We start from the raw sequence: 18,558 nt of genomic DNA on the forward strand, positions 1-18,558 counted from the left end.
AAGTGTGGAGAGTGCTTCTCCAGCAAGCCAGCTGTGCCCGACAGTCCCCTTCCAGTCCAGAGCCAGAATCTAGTCACACTCAGTCACATTTAATCTGTTAGCTAAGGTGTAGAGGGGTGGCTTCCAGGAGCACAGACATGCGCAGACAAGTGAGTGCAAGATGGTGCACTACGGACAGTAGAGAAAGCCTCAAAACAAGTGCATGGATGGACGGGGCAGCTAGCTAACAAAGCTGGGCCAGGAGCTCGCACAAGCTCCCCGCAAATTCAGGCTCTGACCTCAGCCACGGTGTCTGTGGCCAGGTTTCTTAGATCTTCTGAACACCTTTTCCCAGCTAAAGGGTAGCTCTACCTGCTTCTCATCTACGTTTCTCATCCACACAATGGCCACGAAAACTAAAGAAAACTGAATATGTACCCCTCCCTCAGGAAGATGACTACTGGCTAATTTTATGTCGACTTGACACAAGCTAGGCTCATTCTGGAAGAGGGCACTGCTGCCGAGAAAACACCTCCGTCTGATCGGCCCATGGTGCATTTTCCTGATTGATGTTTGATGTGAGAGGGCCCGCTGTGGGTACCTCCTCTGGGCTGGTGGTCTTGGGTGCTATAAGAAGGCAGGCTGAGCAAGCCTTGGAGAACAGCAGCACTTCTCCACAGCATCTGAGTCAGTCCCTGCCTCCAGGTTCCTGCCCTGAGTTCCTGTCCTGACTGCCGTGGACGATGGACTGTGATGTGGGAGTGTAATAGAAATAAATCCTTTCCTCCCCCAATTTTTTTCGGTAACGGTGTTTTATTACAGCAAGAAAAACCCTAACCAAGCCAATGACCATGGGTTTATAATGCATACTTAAGTAATGCTTATTTAAAATTAAAAATCATAGATAACTATTTTATGATTTATTTTTATTTTATGTGCATTGGTGTGTTTGCTTGCATAGATGTCTGTGTGAGGGTGTAGACTCCCTGGAACTGGAGTTACAGACAGGTGTGAGCTGCTATGTAGGTACTGAGAGTTGAACCTGGGACCTCTGGAAGAACAGCCAGTGCTCCTAACCCCTGAGTCATCTCTCCAGTCCCCTATAGACAACTTCTCTATAGATCAAACTTTAGATGTCACTTTTTTCTTTTTTTCTTTTCTCTTTAAAGCTTTATTTATATATTAATTATGTATACAATGTTCTGTCTGTATATATGCCTACAGGTCAGAAGAGGATATCAGATCTCATTAAGGATGGTTGTGAGCCACCATGTGGTTGCTAGGAATTGAACTCAGGACCTTTGGAAGAACAGTCAGTGCTCTTAAATGCTGAGTCATCTCTCCAGCCCTCCTTTTTATCTTTTAAAATAATTACATTATATATATGTATATGTATGCACGATTATATTTATATATATATCTGTACGTATGTGTCTGTGTATACAGATGCATGTAGAGGCAGAAGAGAGTGTTGGATCCCTGGAACTGGAATTACAGGCAATTGTGAGCCACCTGACAAGGGTGCAGGGTGGAAGAGCAACAGCACTCTTAGTCACTGGGCCATCTCTCCAGTGCTGCTGCTTCTCCTTCTCCTTCTCCTTCTCCTTCTCCTTCTCCTTCTCCTTCTCCTTCTCCTTCTTCTTCTTCTTCCTCCTCCTCCTCCTCCTTCTTCTTCTTCTTCTTCTTCTTCTCTCTCTCTCTCTCTTTCTCTCTCTCTCTCTCTCTCTCCCTCTCTCTCTCCCTTTTTCTCTCATTTTGAATCGGTGTTTTGAGACAGGGTCTCATATGGCCCAGGCTTCCCTTGAACTCACCAGGTACCTGGGGATGACCTTGAACTCTAAGGCACAATACCCACACCAGCCTATGCTTACAGGGTCAGGATTATCGATACCTCTGTCTTTGGCCTCTGCATCTTTTGTCCCTGCAGTGCCTAGGTCTTGAGAAAAGTAAACACATGCAGCCATGGCCTCCTATAACAATAGCGCCTCTCTCCTGAAGGCCTGCCTGAGGCTGCTCCACAGTTAACTTTGATTTTTAAAAGTAGGGGTACACTCTCAAATAACAACTAAAATTATGCACAAGCACACAAACCAGGAACAAAGTGGTCTACTATCACTGCCAAGTGTCACGGGCTGATGGCATTATGTGCTGTGTTTTTATTTTTAAAGTTGATTTTGTTTCGTGTGTGTCTGTGTACATGTGTGTGTGCGGTTTTTAGTGAACCCTAAGGACTGGCACTCAGGTCCTCATACTTGCACAGTTAGGGTTACTGCCCAATGACACATCTTCTGGTTACCCTCATCTATCTGTCTGTCTGTCCATCTGTCCATCCATCCATCCATCCATCCATCCATCCATCCATCCATCCATCTACTTGTTTTTTGAGACAGAATTTCTCTGTGTAACAGTTGTGGCTATCCTGAGACTTACTCTGTAGACCAGGCTGGCCTCAAACTCATAGAGATCTGCCTGCCTCTGCCTCCCAAGTGTTGGGTTTAAAGACCATGCTGGATTTTGTACTTGCTCTTTTTCACAGGAAAGGCAGAACAGCAAGTCTGTCGACATCAGCATCAACACACACTGTCCTGTGGCATTATGGCGGTTACAGAGCCACCAGGCCACAGCAAGTTCCTGTGGGCATGTCAGCTGCATTGTCACTATGTACTCTCCTTTTTTAGGGGTACGGAGACCACCCACTTACAGCCAGCTCCATTGTGCAGGCCACTCTCCCTGCCTCCCCAGGAGTGGGATCGTTGCCTGGCACAGAATGGGCACCCAGAATATATTTTCCTTCCTTCCTCCCTCCCTTGTATGCAGGGAATTGAATGCAGGGCCTTGAGTCTGCTAGGCAAGTGCTCTACCACTGAGCCCCTCAGATAGGGCATTAGCTTTGGGTTGTAGACAGCAGATGCAATGGAGGAGCTTGAATAGAAGGTAAAAGAAAAGATGCTGAGCTTGGCCCACCAGCAAGAGGGACCTCGCTCACTGTCCCTCTTTTCCCTTGGCAATCTTCTCCCCACTCCTTGAACACAATCTCTCTCTCTCTCTCTCTCTCTCTCTCTCTCTCTCTCTCTCTCTCTCTCTCTCTCTCATACTCTACTATCTCCCTCTGAGTAGGGGGCTACCCTGTGAAGGTCTGGGAGCTTGAGCCTTAGAAAGAAAGCTGCTCTTCCCTGCCTGCCAGCCAGCTGCCCTCCCTAGCTGCAGCAGAAGCTATAAAAAGCACAGCCCTTCAACAATAGGTGACATCACCCAGCAGGCTGGTGAAAAAAAAAAAAAACCTGGATTCTCTGCCAGATGCCAGGCAGAGTTATGGTCCCTTCCCTCCCCCAGGATGAGGCCTCTGGGGAAGAAGCTTGGGCAGGCTCTCTGAATCCTGCAGGGATGGAGGCGGATAGACTACAAAAGACTCTCAAGCCTTGGAGGAGGGGAATTGATCCCCAGGGACACAGCAATCTTGTCTGTGCTGAAGATGTCCCTGGGGCAAGGGATGGGGAGGAGCTGCTGTCTCCCTTCAGCATCCTCTGAATGTTTTGGGACCAGAGAACAATGGGCTCAGTGAGGGCTGGGCGCATACTTCCAGGGAAAAGGGCCAGCCAGACTGCAGCAAAGGCTTCTTTCTGGGGTCCTTCAGGATGGTGCTCCCAGTCCTGCTAGGGGCTACTGTGCCTGGCATACCTGTGGTCCTCCAGACCCACCTCTGCGGTATGATGCACAGTAAGATGCCCATCATCAGGCTGGAATGGGTTGTCAGAGGAAGCCCAGGAGATCTGAGAGCAGGAAGGCTTGTCAGAGACTCCTCAATTTCTGGTTTCAAGCCCAGGGGGAGAGGATTTTCTCACATGAGTGTTCAACGCCCAGCACAGGCCACAGAGAGAGGACATAAAGATGGCGTGTGCTACTGAGAACTGAAGAACAATGGCACTGGGTTTTGATCCTATTGCACGTAATGGCTTTGTGGGAGCCCAGGTAGTTTGGATGCTCACCTTAATAGACCTGGATGGAGGTGGGTGGTCCTTGGACCTCCCACAGGGCAGAGAAACCTGCTTGCTCTTTGGGCTGAGGAGGGAGGAAGACTTGATTGGGGGAGGGGGAGGGAATGGGAGGTGGTGGCGGGGAAGAGGCAGAAATCTTTAATAATTAAATAAATAAATTAATAATAATAATAAAAAAAAGATGGCGTGTGCCATGGCTCCAGACTGTCAGCCTGGCATGGTTCTGAGCTCAATTTCCTCTCCTGTGGAAACAGAGCCTTGGCGAGGTAGCAGGGCAGGAGTCTGGGGAGCTGCTCGAGCTCAGACTCCCCATGTAGCCTTGGTTTCAGGGTTCAGTTCTCCAGGAGCAGGTGAGCTTCACCCTAGGGTCCGTGGCTCGAAGGCTAAGGTCCTAAGCACTGGACAGGTGTGGGTAGGGCTTCTGGAGCAGCTGGCCTGGCGGATGCCAAAAGCTTAGCTCCTCCCTGATGTCAGCCTTAATCACCTGTCTAGATCAGCAGCCCAGGGTGTGTGTGAGGGCGCAGGGGGATCTTCCCATTCTCTGCAGTGCTTAGCTTGCCTTTTCCCTCCCCTCCTTCTACCTTAGGGCTCCCCCCCCCCAGTGTATGTGTGTATGTGTGTGTGTGTGTGTGTCTGTCTGTCTGTCTGTCTGCCTGCCTGTCCCTTCTCCCTGCTCATCCATGCTGTGTGCAACCTCCATTCAGATGGCTGGAGTCTCATGTCCTCCAAAAACATGGCTGTGGCCCCTTCAGGTTCCTCCCCCCACCCGTGGATCCCAGATGATGCTCGGAGGATGGCTTGGGAAGCTCAGGTGTTTCGGCTTCTCACCCTGCCTTCATGCCTTGTCTATCCTAATCCCCACTTTGCAGCCTTCTCTCCTGCTCACTCCCCTAGTGACATCACTCACAGTTCCAGCCATGCCAGAGGACTCCCCTTTTCTTAAACATAAATGCTCTTCCTCCAGGCTTTGTCCTGGGACAGGGCTCTTCCTGGGGCCACTTTAACCCTTTCTCTTCAGGTCAAAGTGTAATCATACTGGCAGGAATGAAGATACCCAAAAGAAACTTGTACCCTCCTCTTTCTTATTAGGTTGTTGAGACAATGCCCCCCCCCAATAAATTGGAATTCCCACAGGAATCTCATGCTGAGAAAGACAAAAGACTGAATCCTGCTACCAGCCAGAGGCAAAGCTTATCACAAGGAAAGGGATTTCATACAGTTTGGAAAGCTTGTTGGCCATCTTGAAGAGACTGATGGGTCAGTGACTGGCAAGACCGTACCCCCCCAGGAGTGCCTACTGAATAAATAATTCACCAAATAAATCTCAATTCTCTGTGTTTCACTATTACTTTGTTGAATTGGCCTCTTGTGGATGGGTGGCCCATACTCTCGCCCTAACAAACAAATCCTGAGTCTTCCAGGTCCAGCCCTCCCAAGTCCTCTCTTTCTGTATCTGGGTCATCATGAGTCCCTCTCTCTTCTTTGTGCTCACAATTTGTGTGACTCCAGAGTAGCTCCGACTCATCTGTGCTGTGTCTTTCTATCTAGCTGGTGGGCCCTGCCTCCTTGCTGGGGCTGTTTGCAGAGCAGGACTGAGACGGTAGGCGTCTGTGAGGTGCCGGGCACAGGACTAGTCATGGGTTTCCTCACATCCCTTCACCGATGCTGACAAGAGTACTGTGATTATTGCCTCTGACATGAGCGAACCAGGGCCCAGAGAGGTGTAGCCATATGCCCTTAGGCACCCTGCTAAGCAGTGGCCCTGAGGTCTCCTCCCAAGGCCACCAGATTCTGCTGTTGAGTTCTCTTTGAACCTCAGGAGCCCATCAGGCCCAGTTTGTCAATCAGTGGTGGTACCAACTGTTTGGTCCCCAGCTCAGGGATGAGCCCTGAGCTGATCTGGCCACACATCGTGGATGTCTTATGCATTGGCTGCATTCAGGAAGAAGCTGTAGTGGATGGAAGAGAAGGCTGAGCTAGCAGCATCTATCTATCTATCTATCTATCTATCTATCATCTATCTATCTATCTATCTATCTATCTATCTATCTATCTATCCTCCAACCATATACCCATCCATTCTACCATCTCTGCCAGTCCATGCACCCAGACTTCCAACCATCCATCCATGTGTGTATCCTATGCACATCCATCCATGCATACATCTATGTACAAGTTCTTCCATTGGTGCATTTAACTGTTCATTCAATCCACGGCAGGTATTTTTTCTTTAGATATGAGGTCCTGTGTTAGATGCCAGGGATGCAGAGCCAAATAGGTCATATTCTCTTCCCTCTGGAGTTCACGGTCCAGCCTGGGAAGACAGGGACACAGCTCTGAAGCTGTTTCCAGTTTCAGTACCCTGGACCCATGACCTGTCCTCAGACTATGCCAGTGCACACTAGGTAGCCCCAGCGGCCTGGCTGAAAAGTAGAGTCAGTCACCTTCACTTGGGAACAAAGGGACCCCTGTACCAGCTTGGCTAACACTTTGAATCCTTTGCTGTTCCACTGCCCCTCTGAGACAGCCCACACCTGAGACGGAGAGGGTACAAAGCTGTGTTGATGCCAACGTCCCTGGATTTCTCAGCCCCCTTCCCATCTCCATCTCTGGGGACCGAACTCATGCTTGCGAAACAAGCACTTGAGCACCTGCAGCAGTGTGTCCAGCTCCTCCTCTTCCCTCCCATCGCTGTGGCTGCCTGCTCTCCACCCATCCCTCTCCTCCTCTCTCCACCTATCCTGTCTCCACCCATCCTGCCTCCTCTGCTCAACCTACAAGGCGTAGGTTGTAGAAAGCTGGAATTCTACGCCCTCAGGACGATCCTTGCCAGCACTGTCCTTGAAGCCCCAGCTCCAGAGGACAAACTGTGGGACATTTACCTCGTGAGCCTGCAAAGCTCAGGAGCCCTCTTCCCTTTGCCTCACCCCTCCCTTCTCCTCTGCACTTCCCTCTCCCTCCTGCCCTGCATCATAGAGCACAGGGAGAGGCTGAATCGCACCTCATTTTTGGGTTCTAATTCTCACCTACGAAGCAGCAACTTCCACATGCAGTCAGCCGCTGAAGCAAAGACCCTCTCCCTCGGCCCTCCCTGACCCCTGTCCTCCCTATCCTGGGACTGGCTGAAGGAGGGACAGGGCTGAGAGGAGAAAGAGGGTTATGTATGGGGGGGGGGGAGCAGGGAGGTGTGGGCTTAAGGTCATTCCTGGGGACCGTCCATTGCTCAGCTCACCGAAGTGTCCTCGGAGCAGGAGGCGATGATGTTGTCAATGAAGGGGTTCCATTTAATGTCCAGCACATTGCCTTGATGCCCACACACCTTGGGGTAGTTTGGCTCGATTCTGCCTGTCTGCAAGGGAGAGAGAAAAAAAAGCATCAGTTTTGTGCCCCTATTCAAAGTGACTCAGAAAGGAAAGATCTTTGCCAGGGCTCTGGGGTGGACTCCTTGCTGGGGTGGGCCCCTTACTGGGGTGTGTTCCCCTGCTGGGGTGGATTCCCTTACTGGGGTGGCCCCCTTACTGAGGTGGGTTCCCTTACTGGGGTGAGTTCCTTCACTGGAGAGGGCTCCTCAGCCCCTTTGCTCTCGGTGTCCTGATGGAAAGTCATAGGCTGGTTTGACCCCTGTGACCCAGCCAGCTGCTGGTTTCTCGCAGCAGGCTAGAGCCACAGCCAGGGCCTTGAACATTCCTAGGCTCTGATAAAGGTGACAAGGCTATTTCCCAAAATAGGAAGGTAAGAAACCCTGCCTCCTCCATTCCTGAGCCCAAATTCCTTAAACCCTCATATAAACTCCACCCAGCCCCTTCACTGCAGTGTGGGGGGTACTTCAAGGCCAGCTACAGCCCCCAGGAAGTCAACCTGAACCCTGCCATTTGCAGTGTTTCTTTCCTTAGAATCTTGGGTGTCTGGGGGACATCTTGGGGATACTCTCTTGTGAGAATTATGCTATTTTTTCAGAGTATGTATTGCGTGCATGTGTGTGTGTGTGCGTGTGTGTGTGTAGGCTGGAGGTCAGAGACCAACCTCTGGGGTTCCACAGAAGCCATCCACCTGATTTTTAGAGACAGGGTCTCTCACTGTGACATGGAGCTCACAAATGAACTAGACTGGCCGGCCAGTCAGCGCCAGGGATCCTGTGATATCATTTCCCCCAATCACTAGGGTTGTAAGCATGTGCTATTGGGCCCCCATCTTTGATGTGGGTCCTGGGGATTAAACTCAGATTCCTATGCTCGCACAGGGAACACTTTTCACCTAACTGAGCCATCTCAGTAGCCCCATTAATGTCATCCTTTGTTTTACATGGATGTCTGTGTACCACATGTGAACCCTCTGAGGCCAGAAGAGTGCACCAGATCCCCCATATCTAGGTTTAGAGACAGCTATGAACCGCCATATAGGTTCTGGGAGTCAAACCCGAGTCCTTTGGAAGAGCCAGTGCTCTTAACCACTGAGCCATCCCTCCAACGACATTTCTTGTTTTATTGAGGTAAGTTCTCGCTCTTAACTTGACAGAACTCAGTCTGTAGTCCAGGCTGGCCAGAATTCCTGGCTCTCCTTCTAACAGCCTTTCAAGGGCTGGGATTACAAGCATGCACCACCATATCCGGCTTGTTAGGTGGGGTTGGGACCCCAGTGCTTTATGCGATTCAGGCAAACGCTCTACCAACCAATCCACACCCGCAGCCCTAGACTATATTTTTTTGTGACAAGACTTAAGCGGAGGCTGAGCCCTCTGTGACTCCAGGGTCTACTAAGGCGTTGTCTTTAACTCTAGCAGCAAACCTGCGAATTAGAGGTGAAGAAATGAAGGCCCAGAAGGCTAATGAAGGCCCCCAGATCAAGCAGCTGAAACTGAGGCTGGGATTTCCAAACAGTATGATTCCTCGGGGCACGCCCTTTGAACCCTGTCGCTCTTAGCCAGTGCCCCCTCCCAGTGCCCCTCAGTATGGCAGCCAGTCTTGCTAGCGCCCCACTCTCTCCCACAGCCGCGCCTGCGCCTTCGTCTCATCTCACAGCTGCATTTGAGTGTCTGCTGAGCAAAGCTGTCTGCAGCAAGCTGCTGGCACCCAGCCCAGTCCAGGCCACTCTGAGAGGCACCAGGGGCCGGCAGTCAGTCAATAGCTGGCCATCAGGATCACTGATCTAGGAGCCCATGGGGATGCGCTGGCAATGGAGAGGCAGGTCTGCCATGTTCCCGGACCCTGCGAGAAGAGACAGACGGGAGCCGTGCTCTAGGAATGGAATGACTTCGCTTATTTTTAAAATGTGTGTGTGTGTGTGTGTGTGTTTGGGTGTGCACCCCAGAAGGCGTGTGGAGGTCAGAGGACAGCTCTGTGGATTTTTACCTTTACATGAATCCTGGGACTAAACTTGTGCTGTGTGCAAGCACCTTTACCTGAGACATTTTTCTGTTTTTTAAGACTTGTTTGTCTTACAACCCAGGCTGGTTTTGAACTCGATACCCATGGCTAACATTGGACTTCTGTTCCTTGTGCTTCCAGCTGCAGGTGTGCACCACCACTTGCGGATTTCTGCCGTGCTGAAGACAGAACAAGAACCTGGGGCTTTGTGCCAGGACTAGGCAAACGCCCTACCAACTGAACCACATCCTCAGTCCCAAAGACTGTTTGGGCAGATGTAATAGACGCAAAAAGCCTCGTGAACAGAGTGAAACAGTTAAGATGTGATGAATTTTTAATACTCTGTGCTTCAGCTTTTATTATAATTTACTTAATTGTAAGTTAATGTAATTTAATTTTTAATAAAGGCCATACTTAACAATCGGCTTTAAAAAAATTTCTAGAAACTTAGCCGTAGGCTCTGGCAAGATGACAGACACTGACACAACACAACGCTCCTCCTCCTACTAAGACTTCTGCACGGTTGCTACATTGACATAAAGATGAAATAACAAGTCAAATGCCTTGCCAGACATTCCAAAATTACATACATATACATATAGATACACATCTATATACATATACATATATATGATACTATGTATATCAGTGACAGGAGGATCTGAATTTAAGGCTAGACTGGGCTAGATAGACTGCCTCATAAATAAATAAATGAATACACAAACAAATAAATAAAGTAGCTAATCCATTCCCCTCAGGGGCTGTGAATAAAGTAGACCCTCATCTGTCTGTCTCCAAGCCCAGCTGCAAGCTGCTATCTGATCCCGGCTTCCAATACTTAATGCCAGCCCCCACTAACACTCACTCTGACACTAGTGTGGAGAGATACTATTAATATATATTAGTATAATCAAATCTGGGGCTAGAGAGATAGCTTAGCTGGTACAGTGCTTGCAGACCTGAGGACCTGAGCCTGGCTTTGTAGTACCGGGTAAAAGTCAGCTACAGTGGCACTCATCTATAAACTTGGGGTACAGAGACAGGCAGATCACTGGGGTTTGCTGGACAGATAGTCCTCCTGAATTGGCAAGTTCCAGGTTCAGTGAGGGATCTCCTCTCAAAAACTCAAGGTGAAGAAGGACTTAGGAAGCCATTTAATACTGACCTCTGACCTATACACACACACCACACACACACAACACAGACACACAACACACACGTACGCACACAGACACGCACACCACACTAACACATACACATAAACACAGACATAGACATATACACACACCACGCAGACACATACACACAAAGACACACACACAGACACATGCACACACAGACTCACAGACAGACAGACACACAGACACACATACCACACAGAGACACATAGACACACATACACACACACTCAAAGAAGAGAGTGACTAGCCCAGTCTCTGTAGGGTCTGTGAACAGAGTGCCCTCTCACCTGTCAGTCTTCAAAGCAGCGCCTAGCTGCTGTCCAGTGCCGCCTTCTCATACTTAATACAGGCTTCCCACCAATATTGCTGCTGACTCTAACACAGACTGCTGTTATTAATATATCATACCAAATACGATCAGATTCAAACCTCATGGCAGTTCGATTTTACAACTGAGAAAACAAGTTTGGATTCCTTCAGAGTGTGCTCAGGGCCTTCCAGTGTGACACATCGGAATTACTTGCTGGCTTGTATTTGCTGTGGCCGGTGGGCTGCCTGTATCCCAGAAGAGCTATGAATGGGTCCCAACGTATTTGTAGATACAATGTTATATTGTAGTGTCAAAAGGTTGGACAGCCTTGATAGAAGGTCAGTGCTGTTCCTATGGTAGGCAGGCTCCTTGGGGGTAGGAGTGTAAGATGCCATCTGGTCCCTGAGCCTCTGAGGGCTTTAACTTCCACAGAGTCAGGCAGGGACTTAGCGTAGGATGGATGGGAGGGGATCATGGGAAGGAAGGAATATAGATGAGGATTAAGAGACATGGGAATCCATTCTACCTGTCAATATTGGGCAGTGGCTTTTCCGGAGACCCATGGGCAATATCATTCCAATACTTTTATTTTGTTAAATTTTAAAAGCACTTTGTTTATTTATTTATTTAGTGTGTGAGGAAGGGCACACATATGCACACATGTACATGTACAAGAGTAAGCACGTTGTGATGTCCATGTGGAGGCCATGGGAAAGCGTTTGACAGCCAGTTCTCTCCTTCCATTACATGGGTCCTGGATCAAACTGAGGACCCCAGGCCTGGTGGCAAGTGCCTCTTCCCACTGACCCAACCATCTCACTGGTTCTATATTTTATTTTCCAGACCGCATCTCATGCAACCTACAAGGTCAGCCTCTAACTGATTTTGTAGCCAACCCTGAACTTATCTTCCTACCTCCAAATCCTGAGTTCTGGGGCTCCAGGCACGAGCCACTACGCCCAATTTCTGTAGTACTAGGGCTGGAGACAGGGGCTTTGTGTTTGTAGGATAACACTGAACCACAGTGTCCCAAACTCTCTGTCGCACTTTTACCAGGCTTTGTGGCCTTTGGGTAACAGGTCCACATTGAGAACTTACTCCAGGGGAGCACACCCATACATCCTGGCTGAGCTAGTTCTCCCCTGCAGAAGCCCCGCAGAGAGGAGTCGAAGCATGTCAGTTTAACAGCACCGTATCTGAGAAACGCTTATCAACACAAATAGCTAAAGATCTAATATTCAGTAAATTAGAATTGTGTTCTATACACGAAATGATCATCATTACTAGAAACCACACAATCTGTAAGAAAACATACATTCATTGTGAGTATTCCTAACTAGTTGAATATTAGTAATGACTTCTGATTCTTTTATAATTGTGCTGGCTAGGTGGGTTTTTTTTTTTTCCCCCAACTTGATACAGGCCAGAGTCGTCATCTGAGAGGAGGGAGCTTCAAATGAGAAATGCCTCCATAAGATGGGGCTGTAGGCAAGCCTGTAGGGCACTTTCTTAATTAGCGACTGATGCTGGTGGTGCTACCCCAGTCTGGTGGTTCTACAAGGAAACAGGCCTAGTAAGCCATAGGAAGCAAGCCATTAGGCAGTGCCCCTCTGTGGCTTCTGCATGCATCAGCTCCTGCCTCCAGGTTCCTGCCCTGCTTGAGTTCCTGCCCTCACTGCTTTTGATGATGGACTGTTATATGGGACTGTGAGCGAAATAAACGCTTTTCTCCCCAAGTTGGTTTTGGTCATGGTGCTTCACAACAGCAATAATAACCCCAAATAAGACAATAACAAACACTTAATTTTAAAACTCTTTAAAAAGATTTATTTTTAAGCCTGGTGGTGGCAGTACATGCCTTTAATCCCAGCACTTGGGAGACAGAGGTAGGCAGATCTCTGTGAGTTCAAGGCCAGCTTGGTCTACAGATCGAGTTCCAGGACAGCCAAGGACACACAGAGAAACCCTGTCTTGAAAAACAAAACAATTACTTTTATTTATGTGCCTCTGGCTGTCTGTGTGTCTGCCACATGTGTGTGCTCACTTGCCAAGGCCAGAAGAGGGTCTTGGATCCTCTGGAGCAGAAGTAATAGATTGTGAGCCACCTAGCTGGGCTCTGGGAGCCGAACTGGGTGGATCCTTGGGAAGAGAAGTAATCTCTTTTAGCCACTGAGCCATTTTTATAGCTCCTACCTTAAAATTAAAATCTTCAAAGTAAAATTATTGTTTTTCATTTTGGTGAAAGATATGAACATGCCAGGCAAGTGCTATCTTGTTGAGATGAGGTATACCCTTGACTCTAATATTTAACATTTAAATTTAAATGATAAAGATAGACTTTTCTTTTCAAATTTAAAACATTTTTTTTATGTGCTGTCAGGGATTGAATCCAGAACCTGGTGTATGCCAAGCAAGCTAAAGCACATCCCTAGCTCCATGGATATTGTATTAAAAAATAAACAGCTAGGGCTGAAAGGTAGCTCAGAGGCTCTTCCAGAGGACCCTTGTTTGGTTTCCAGCACCCACATGGCAGCTCACAACAACCTGTAGCTCTGGCTCCAGCGAATCAGATGCTTGCTTGCTTGCTTTCTTGTGTGTGGGGGCTACTTATATCTCATGGCTCACATGTAGAGGTCACAGGTCAACTTGTGGGAGAAATCAGTTGTCTCTTTCTACCATGTGGGGCCTGGAGATGGAACTTAGGTCATTAGGCTTGGTTGTAGTGCTGTTACCTGCTGAACCATTTCGCCAGACCCCAGTTTAATCATCATCATCACTATTATTATTATTATTGTTATTAGTAGTAGTAGTAGTATATAACGTGAATGTGTGGTGGTCAGAGGACATCTCTGGAACCAATTCTCTCCTTCCACTGTTCTGTGGACCCCGGGGATTGAACTCAGATCAAGGTCCTCAGGCCTGCACAGCAGGTGATTGCTTTTAACAGCTGAGCCATCTCACCAGCCCCACAGCCTGTTCTATGGATGAGAACTGAACTCTAGGAAGCCGTGGCCCAGGGGAGGCAGATGGGAGGCAGGGGCGCAGCTTGCACCTGGCTTTGGCTCTTAGGCACCTCTGCTGCTGTGGCTGGAGGAGCGGCATCAGCGAAAGGTACCAAATAGACAAACGTCAGTAGAACTTCCATCCTTCTCCCTTCTCACCTTGTGCCCCCCACCTTGTGCTTCTGAACCCTTTCTGCACTTTAAAATCACCTGGAAGTTTCCAAAATCCTCATATCCCAGCTCCAGAACTTAGCATGTGCTATCCCTATGTCTAAGAGGGAGGCTGGACTTCGGTGTGTCTTTTCAAAGATTTCTGTTATTTCCATGGTGGCCATGTTTGGAAACCACTACTGTGATGCCCTGTGTTCTCTTGGGAGCCCAGATTCCTCACACAGGAATGCATCTGAGGCTTTCCTACAGATAGACAGGGCCAATGCTGCAGGCAGCCTTCTCCATGGGGGAGGAGGAGGTGGGGAATGAGGTAGGAGGTGGTAGCAAGCAACCCGAAAGCATAATGGAACATCAGCATACCTGAAATTCAATACCACACATGGACAGACCAAACCCATGTTGGTGATGGGCCACAAAAGGAAGGACTGTCCCCTGTGAGTCCTAAGGTTCATTTTGAGTGACGTCTGTAGGCACTGCTTTTCCCAAGGCCTTGGATGGACTGTTGGTATTCTTCCTTCTCCTCTGGAGGGAGGCTAGTATTAATGAGGCTGTTATCACCCAGGGGCCTCCATCCATTTCCCTAAAGCCTGCAGGAAAGATCAGGTGCCCTGTGCCTTAGGCCCTGCGCTCTTTGGCGTCTTTGCCCCAATTTGGGTTCCTACATCCTCTACACACCTCATCTTTATGAATTTCACCAAGACAAGGTGATCCGTGAGACGAGGACACTCGTCCCTAGCCCACCCGACAGTGACAGAGCGGGGACGAGTTTGTACAGGTTGAAGGCAGTAAGCAGCACTGTGGAGTGGGAGGGCACGCCATGTTCCCTCACACTGGATCCTTCATCCAAGCAGCCCGTTACAGGCCCTCCCCAATTGGCCCAGCATTAGCTCCCAAGGACATATCCTCTCCTCTTCTCCTGACTCCAGAGAGGAGACGAACTGGGGACCTCTCTGTCCTTGGTTCTGGGGAGTGACTGCTCTTAGTCCTCAGAGTGGACACACGGGTCCCCGAGACTGGAAGGTGCTGAGTAACTGTGTGTGTGTGTGTGTGTGTGTGTGCGTGTGTATGTGTGTGGGGGAGGCTGGCTCTCAGGGCTGGGAATTCATGCCTCTGCAAGTCTCAGAGCCCGTGCTTGTCTTCGCTGTGTGCTGGTTACCGGCCGTTTTCATGAACCCTGTGCTAAACCCAAAGACATAGGAACTCCCTTACCGCCGAGCCTGGCGGACCTATGGAGAAGAGGAAAGCATGCTTTTGGGGACAACCTGGCAGGGGGTCTGAGTCCCTTCCCCTGGCTGTTCTCTGCCTCTCAGGTGAGGAAGGCAAAGAGCCAGAGTGTGCTACAGGGGACTGTGTTGCTGAGAGAAGGGTTTGTGTGGAGGGCGGGGAGCAGAGAGACTGAGGACAGCGAGATCTAAAGAGGGAGGCAGGGGGATACCTAAGCTGCAGGAGGCTCCCCATACCTGCAGATGTCTGGATCTGCTTTGAAGAGCTGAAAATACTGAGAAAGACCAGAGCAGAGAGGAAAGCCTGGCTCAGACAGCTGAGGGTCTTGGGCCGTGCGAAGCAGTCTGGGCTTTACAAGCAGTGGGTGCCACAGGTCATCCTAAGCAGGAGGAATGCTTGGAGGGCCCAGAAGCATTCCATGTTACCAGTGTTCTTGGAGAGCCCAGGGATCTAAGGAAGGGCAGGGGACATTAACCGCATGAGCAGACCTTGCCTGACATCAACACCTTCACATCCTGTGCCGTTGAGGTTCCCTCCCCATCCCTTCAGCTAGCCATTTCCAGGATGTTCTTCTCCAGGAGTAGGTCAGGCAGCTAAGGTCTGCAACAGCCAGCCTACCTGGAGGCCCCTCTATACACCTGGCGGAGCTGAGCTAATCTCCAGGAAGGGTCTGGTTCTCCAGCAGGATACGTGGGCAGCTGAGGCATGTGGGCACACCTCTCAGTTAACAGATGAGAGAAACCAGAGGCTCAGAGCCAACAAAGCACCTTATTCAAGGTTATACAACACCACAGAGCGGGCCGCACTGTTACCAGACCCTGCCTGGGACTTGCTCCCAGGGGAATAAGCTGTCTATGAAGAGCCTCGTGCCCTGAGCTGATGAAACCATACTCTTCCGGCATTCAATGCCTTTTGTGTGGTAGGAGTGGGAAGCCAGGGGAGGAAGGCAAGATGCCAACATTCTAACCCCAGCAACAAGTCTCTACCATGGAGTGGACTGTGGAACACAGAGCACTGTAGCTATTGGAAATATTTAAGAAGTAGCTGCAAACATCTGGAAGCTCGCAGGCCTGGTGTGGCGAACGAAGCCTTTGTATTGCTTGAGCTGCAGTGAGGAGAAAGGTACTTTCTGGTTTAGGCAAGAGACAGAGAAGGATACCCATGGAAGCTGGAGACAGGGCCCAGACCACCGTGGTGTGAGCTCAGCGACTTCTTGATTCTTGCCGTGAACAAACTGTCATCTGGGAAGAGGGACCCTCAACTGAGAAAATGCCTTCTCCAGACTGGCCTATGGGGAGTTTTCTTAATTAGTGATCGATCTGGGAGGGCCCAGAACGGCGGGTGATGCCACTATTGAGCAGGTGGTTCTGGATGAATAAGAATGCAGGCTGAGTAAGCTAGGGGAAGCAGGCCAATAAGCAGCATTCCTCCAAGGCCTCTGCTTCAGTTCCTACCCTGCCTTCCCTCAGTGACCTGACCTGAGGGTTGTAAGATGAAATAATCCTTTCCTTTCCAAGCTGCTCTTGGTCATGGTGTTTCTATCACACCAATAGAAACTCGAAAAGAGGCACAGGCCTTAGTCACCCTGGCTTTTGCCTGGACACCATGCCTGCTCCAGAGGAAGCCTTCCCGGGGGAGAGGCCTAGACAGAGATGCCGCACAGATGGCCCCAGACAGGAGAACCAGAGGGCCACACCCTAGATCAGTCTTAGGTGAGGTCTGGTATCCATGGTACAGAGGTATCTCAGAGCACATCTTAGAGAGCCTACCAGGCCTGTGTCATTGCCTGTCTAGAGATCTCTTCTTCCACAGCTCATCAGAACAGGAAAAGCAGAGAAGAGGCATTGGTGGCCGGAAGCCCTTCCCGTCACACCCATCGGCTCTTCTAGTGTAGTTGTTGGGTAGCCCCCTTGACACTCAGGGGCATTACCAAGCCACGGTCACAGTTTGGACAACAGCAGCAGGTGACAAGGACCCTTCATCTCACCCCTGTGGCTCCATGGCTGTTATCACTGCTTGAATTTTTGCCTTTTTGGTCTCGGAGTGAAAAGTGAAAGTTTAAAGAAAGGGCAGTTGGACTGGGTGAAACTGCCACCCAGGTCCTCCTGCCTCCCTGGCAGGCATTCCTAGTCATTCATGGAGTCCTGTCCAAACCTAATATTCAAAGAGTCATGGGCAGGAGACCTAAGTGGGTGCATGAGATGGAGTTTCAGTTAGCCTGGCAACATGGGGTCCAGAGAGCTCTAATGGCCGTTAGCTTCTGAGCCATCACTAAGTCCCACAGAGGCCTATTCCTCCCCAGAGCCTTGTTGAGTTAATCCCCACCAAGGCTGAACTTCAACCTTTCCTTCCTTCCTTCCTTCCTTCCTTCCTTCCTTCCTTCCTTCCTTCCTTCCTGGGCCACCCCATTCTCAAGAGAACTTTAGTTGACATATGTGTGTGCATGCATATAAATGTTTTATTTATAGGCATATAATATATACATATATGAATATTTTATGTAGTGAGCATAGATAGGTGCACATGCAGACATCAAAAGACGACTTTCAGGAGTCGGTTTTTTTCCTTCCATCAAGTTTGTTCCAGGGCTCGAACTCAGGTCTTCAGACTTGGCAGCAAGCTCTCACACACCCTCTTCCGTACTCCCACCGGCTTCTAAACTAGTCTGCACGGACCCTATGTGGGTCCTTCTGTAACTATGACTTTCCCCATGTACTGTACCCAGCAACATCTGTGGACTACATGGCCACCTTTATGACACATGGCGAGTCAGGAATCCCCCACTTCCTGATTTAGGGGATACTTTCATTCTTCAGCCGCGTTAACTCCAGCCCCAAGCGCCGGTGGCCACCTTGGGGGTTCTATACAGGTGTGCACCACCACACCCAGTGATTATGTGGTGCTGGGCATTGATCCCAGGGCTTTGTGCTTGCAAAGCGGTTTTTCTATCAGCTGAGCTATGTCTCTATCTCCCAAACAAGCTTTTGCTCTCCAGGCAAATCCCTGGAGCTCTGGAATCTGGCTTCTGCACTGTCTGAAGAAAGGCTGGGTGCTGGGTGACTTCTGAGGTTGTCATTCTCAGCTATGATCTCTGTTCAGGCTCACAGGGTTCAGGGCACCTTGAAGGACTCCTGGGAGTGAGGGGAGCTGTGACTTCAGAAAAGGCAAGGAAGGTAAGATATGCAATACCAGTCCAGGAAGAGAGGATGTGATGACAGACAGAAGGCCTGCCAAGTCACAGTCCTGCCGATACAGATATATAAAGCATTCTGGGCCACCTCCATGCTTACTGACTGTGGGTCTCAGGGCAGGAGCAATTAAAACCCATCTCCA

General features: G+C 49.5%; 1 protein-coding gene across 2 annotated transcripts in view; it reads right to left on the bottom strand.

The window, feature by feature from the left end:
* Positions 1 to 18,558, bottom strand: part of Coro2b (coronin 2B) — a 108,136-nt gene that overhangs the window by 14,762 nt on the left and 74,816 nt on the right. For both annotated transcript variants that reach the window (XM_057766742.1, XM_057766743.1), the window contains exon 3: positions 7,207 to 7,323. In XM_057766742.1, coding sequence (XP_057622725.1) covers positions 7,207 to 7,323 — 117 coding nt within the window. The remainder of the gene's footprint in view (positions 1 to 7,206; positions 7,324 to 18,558) is intronic.

This window comes from Chionomys nivalis, chromosome 4 (genome assembly GCF_950005125.1).
Source record: "Chionomys nivalis chromosome 4, mChiNiv1.1, whole genome shotgun sequence".
Lineage (NCBI taxonomy): Eukaryota > Metazoa > Chordata > Mammalia > Rodentia > Cricetidae > Chionomys > Chionomys nivalis.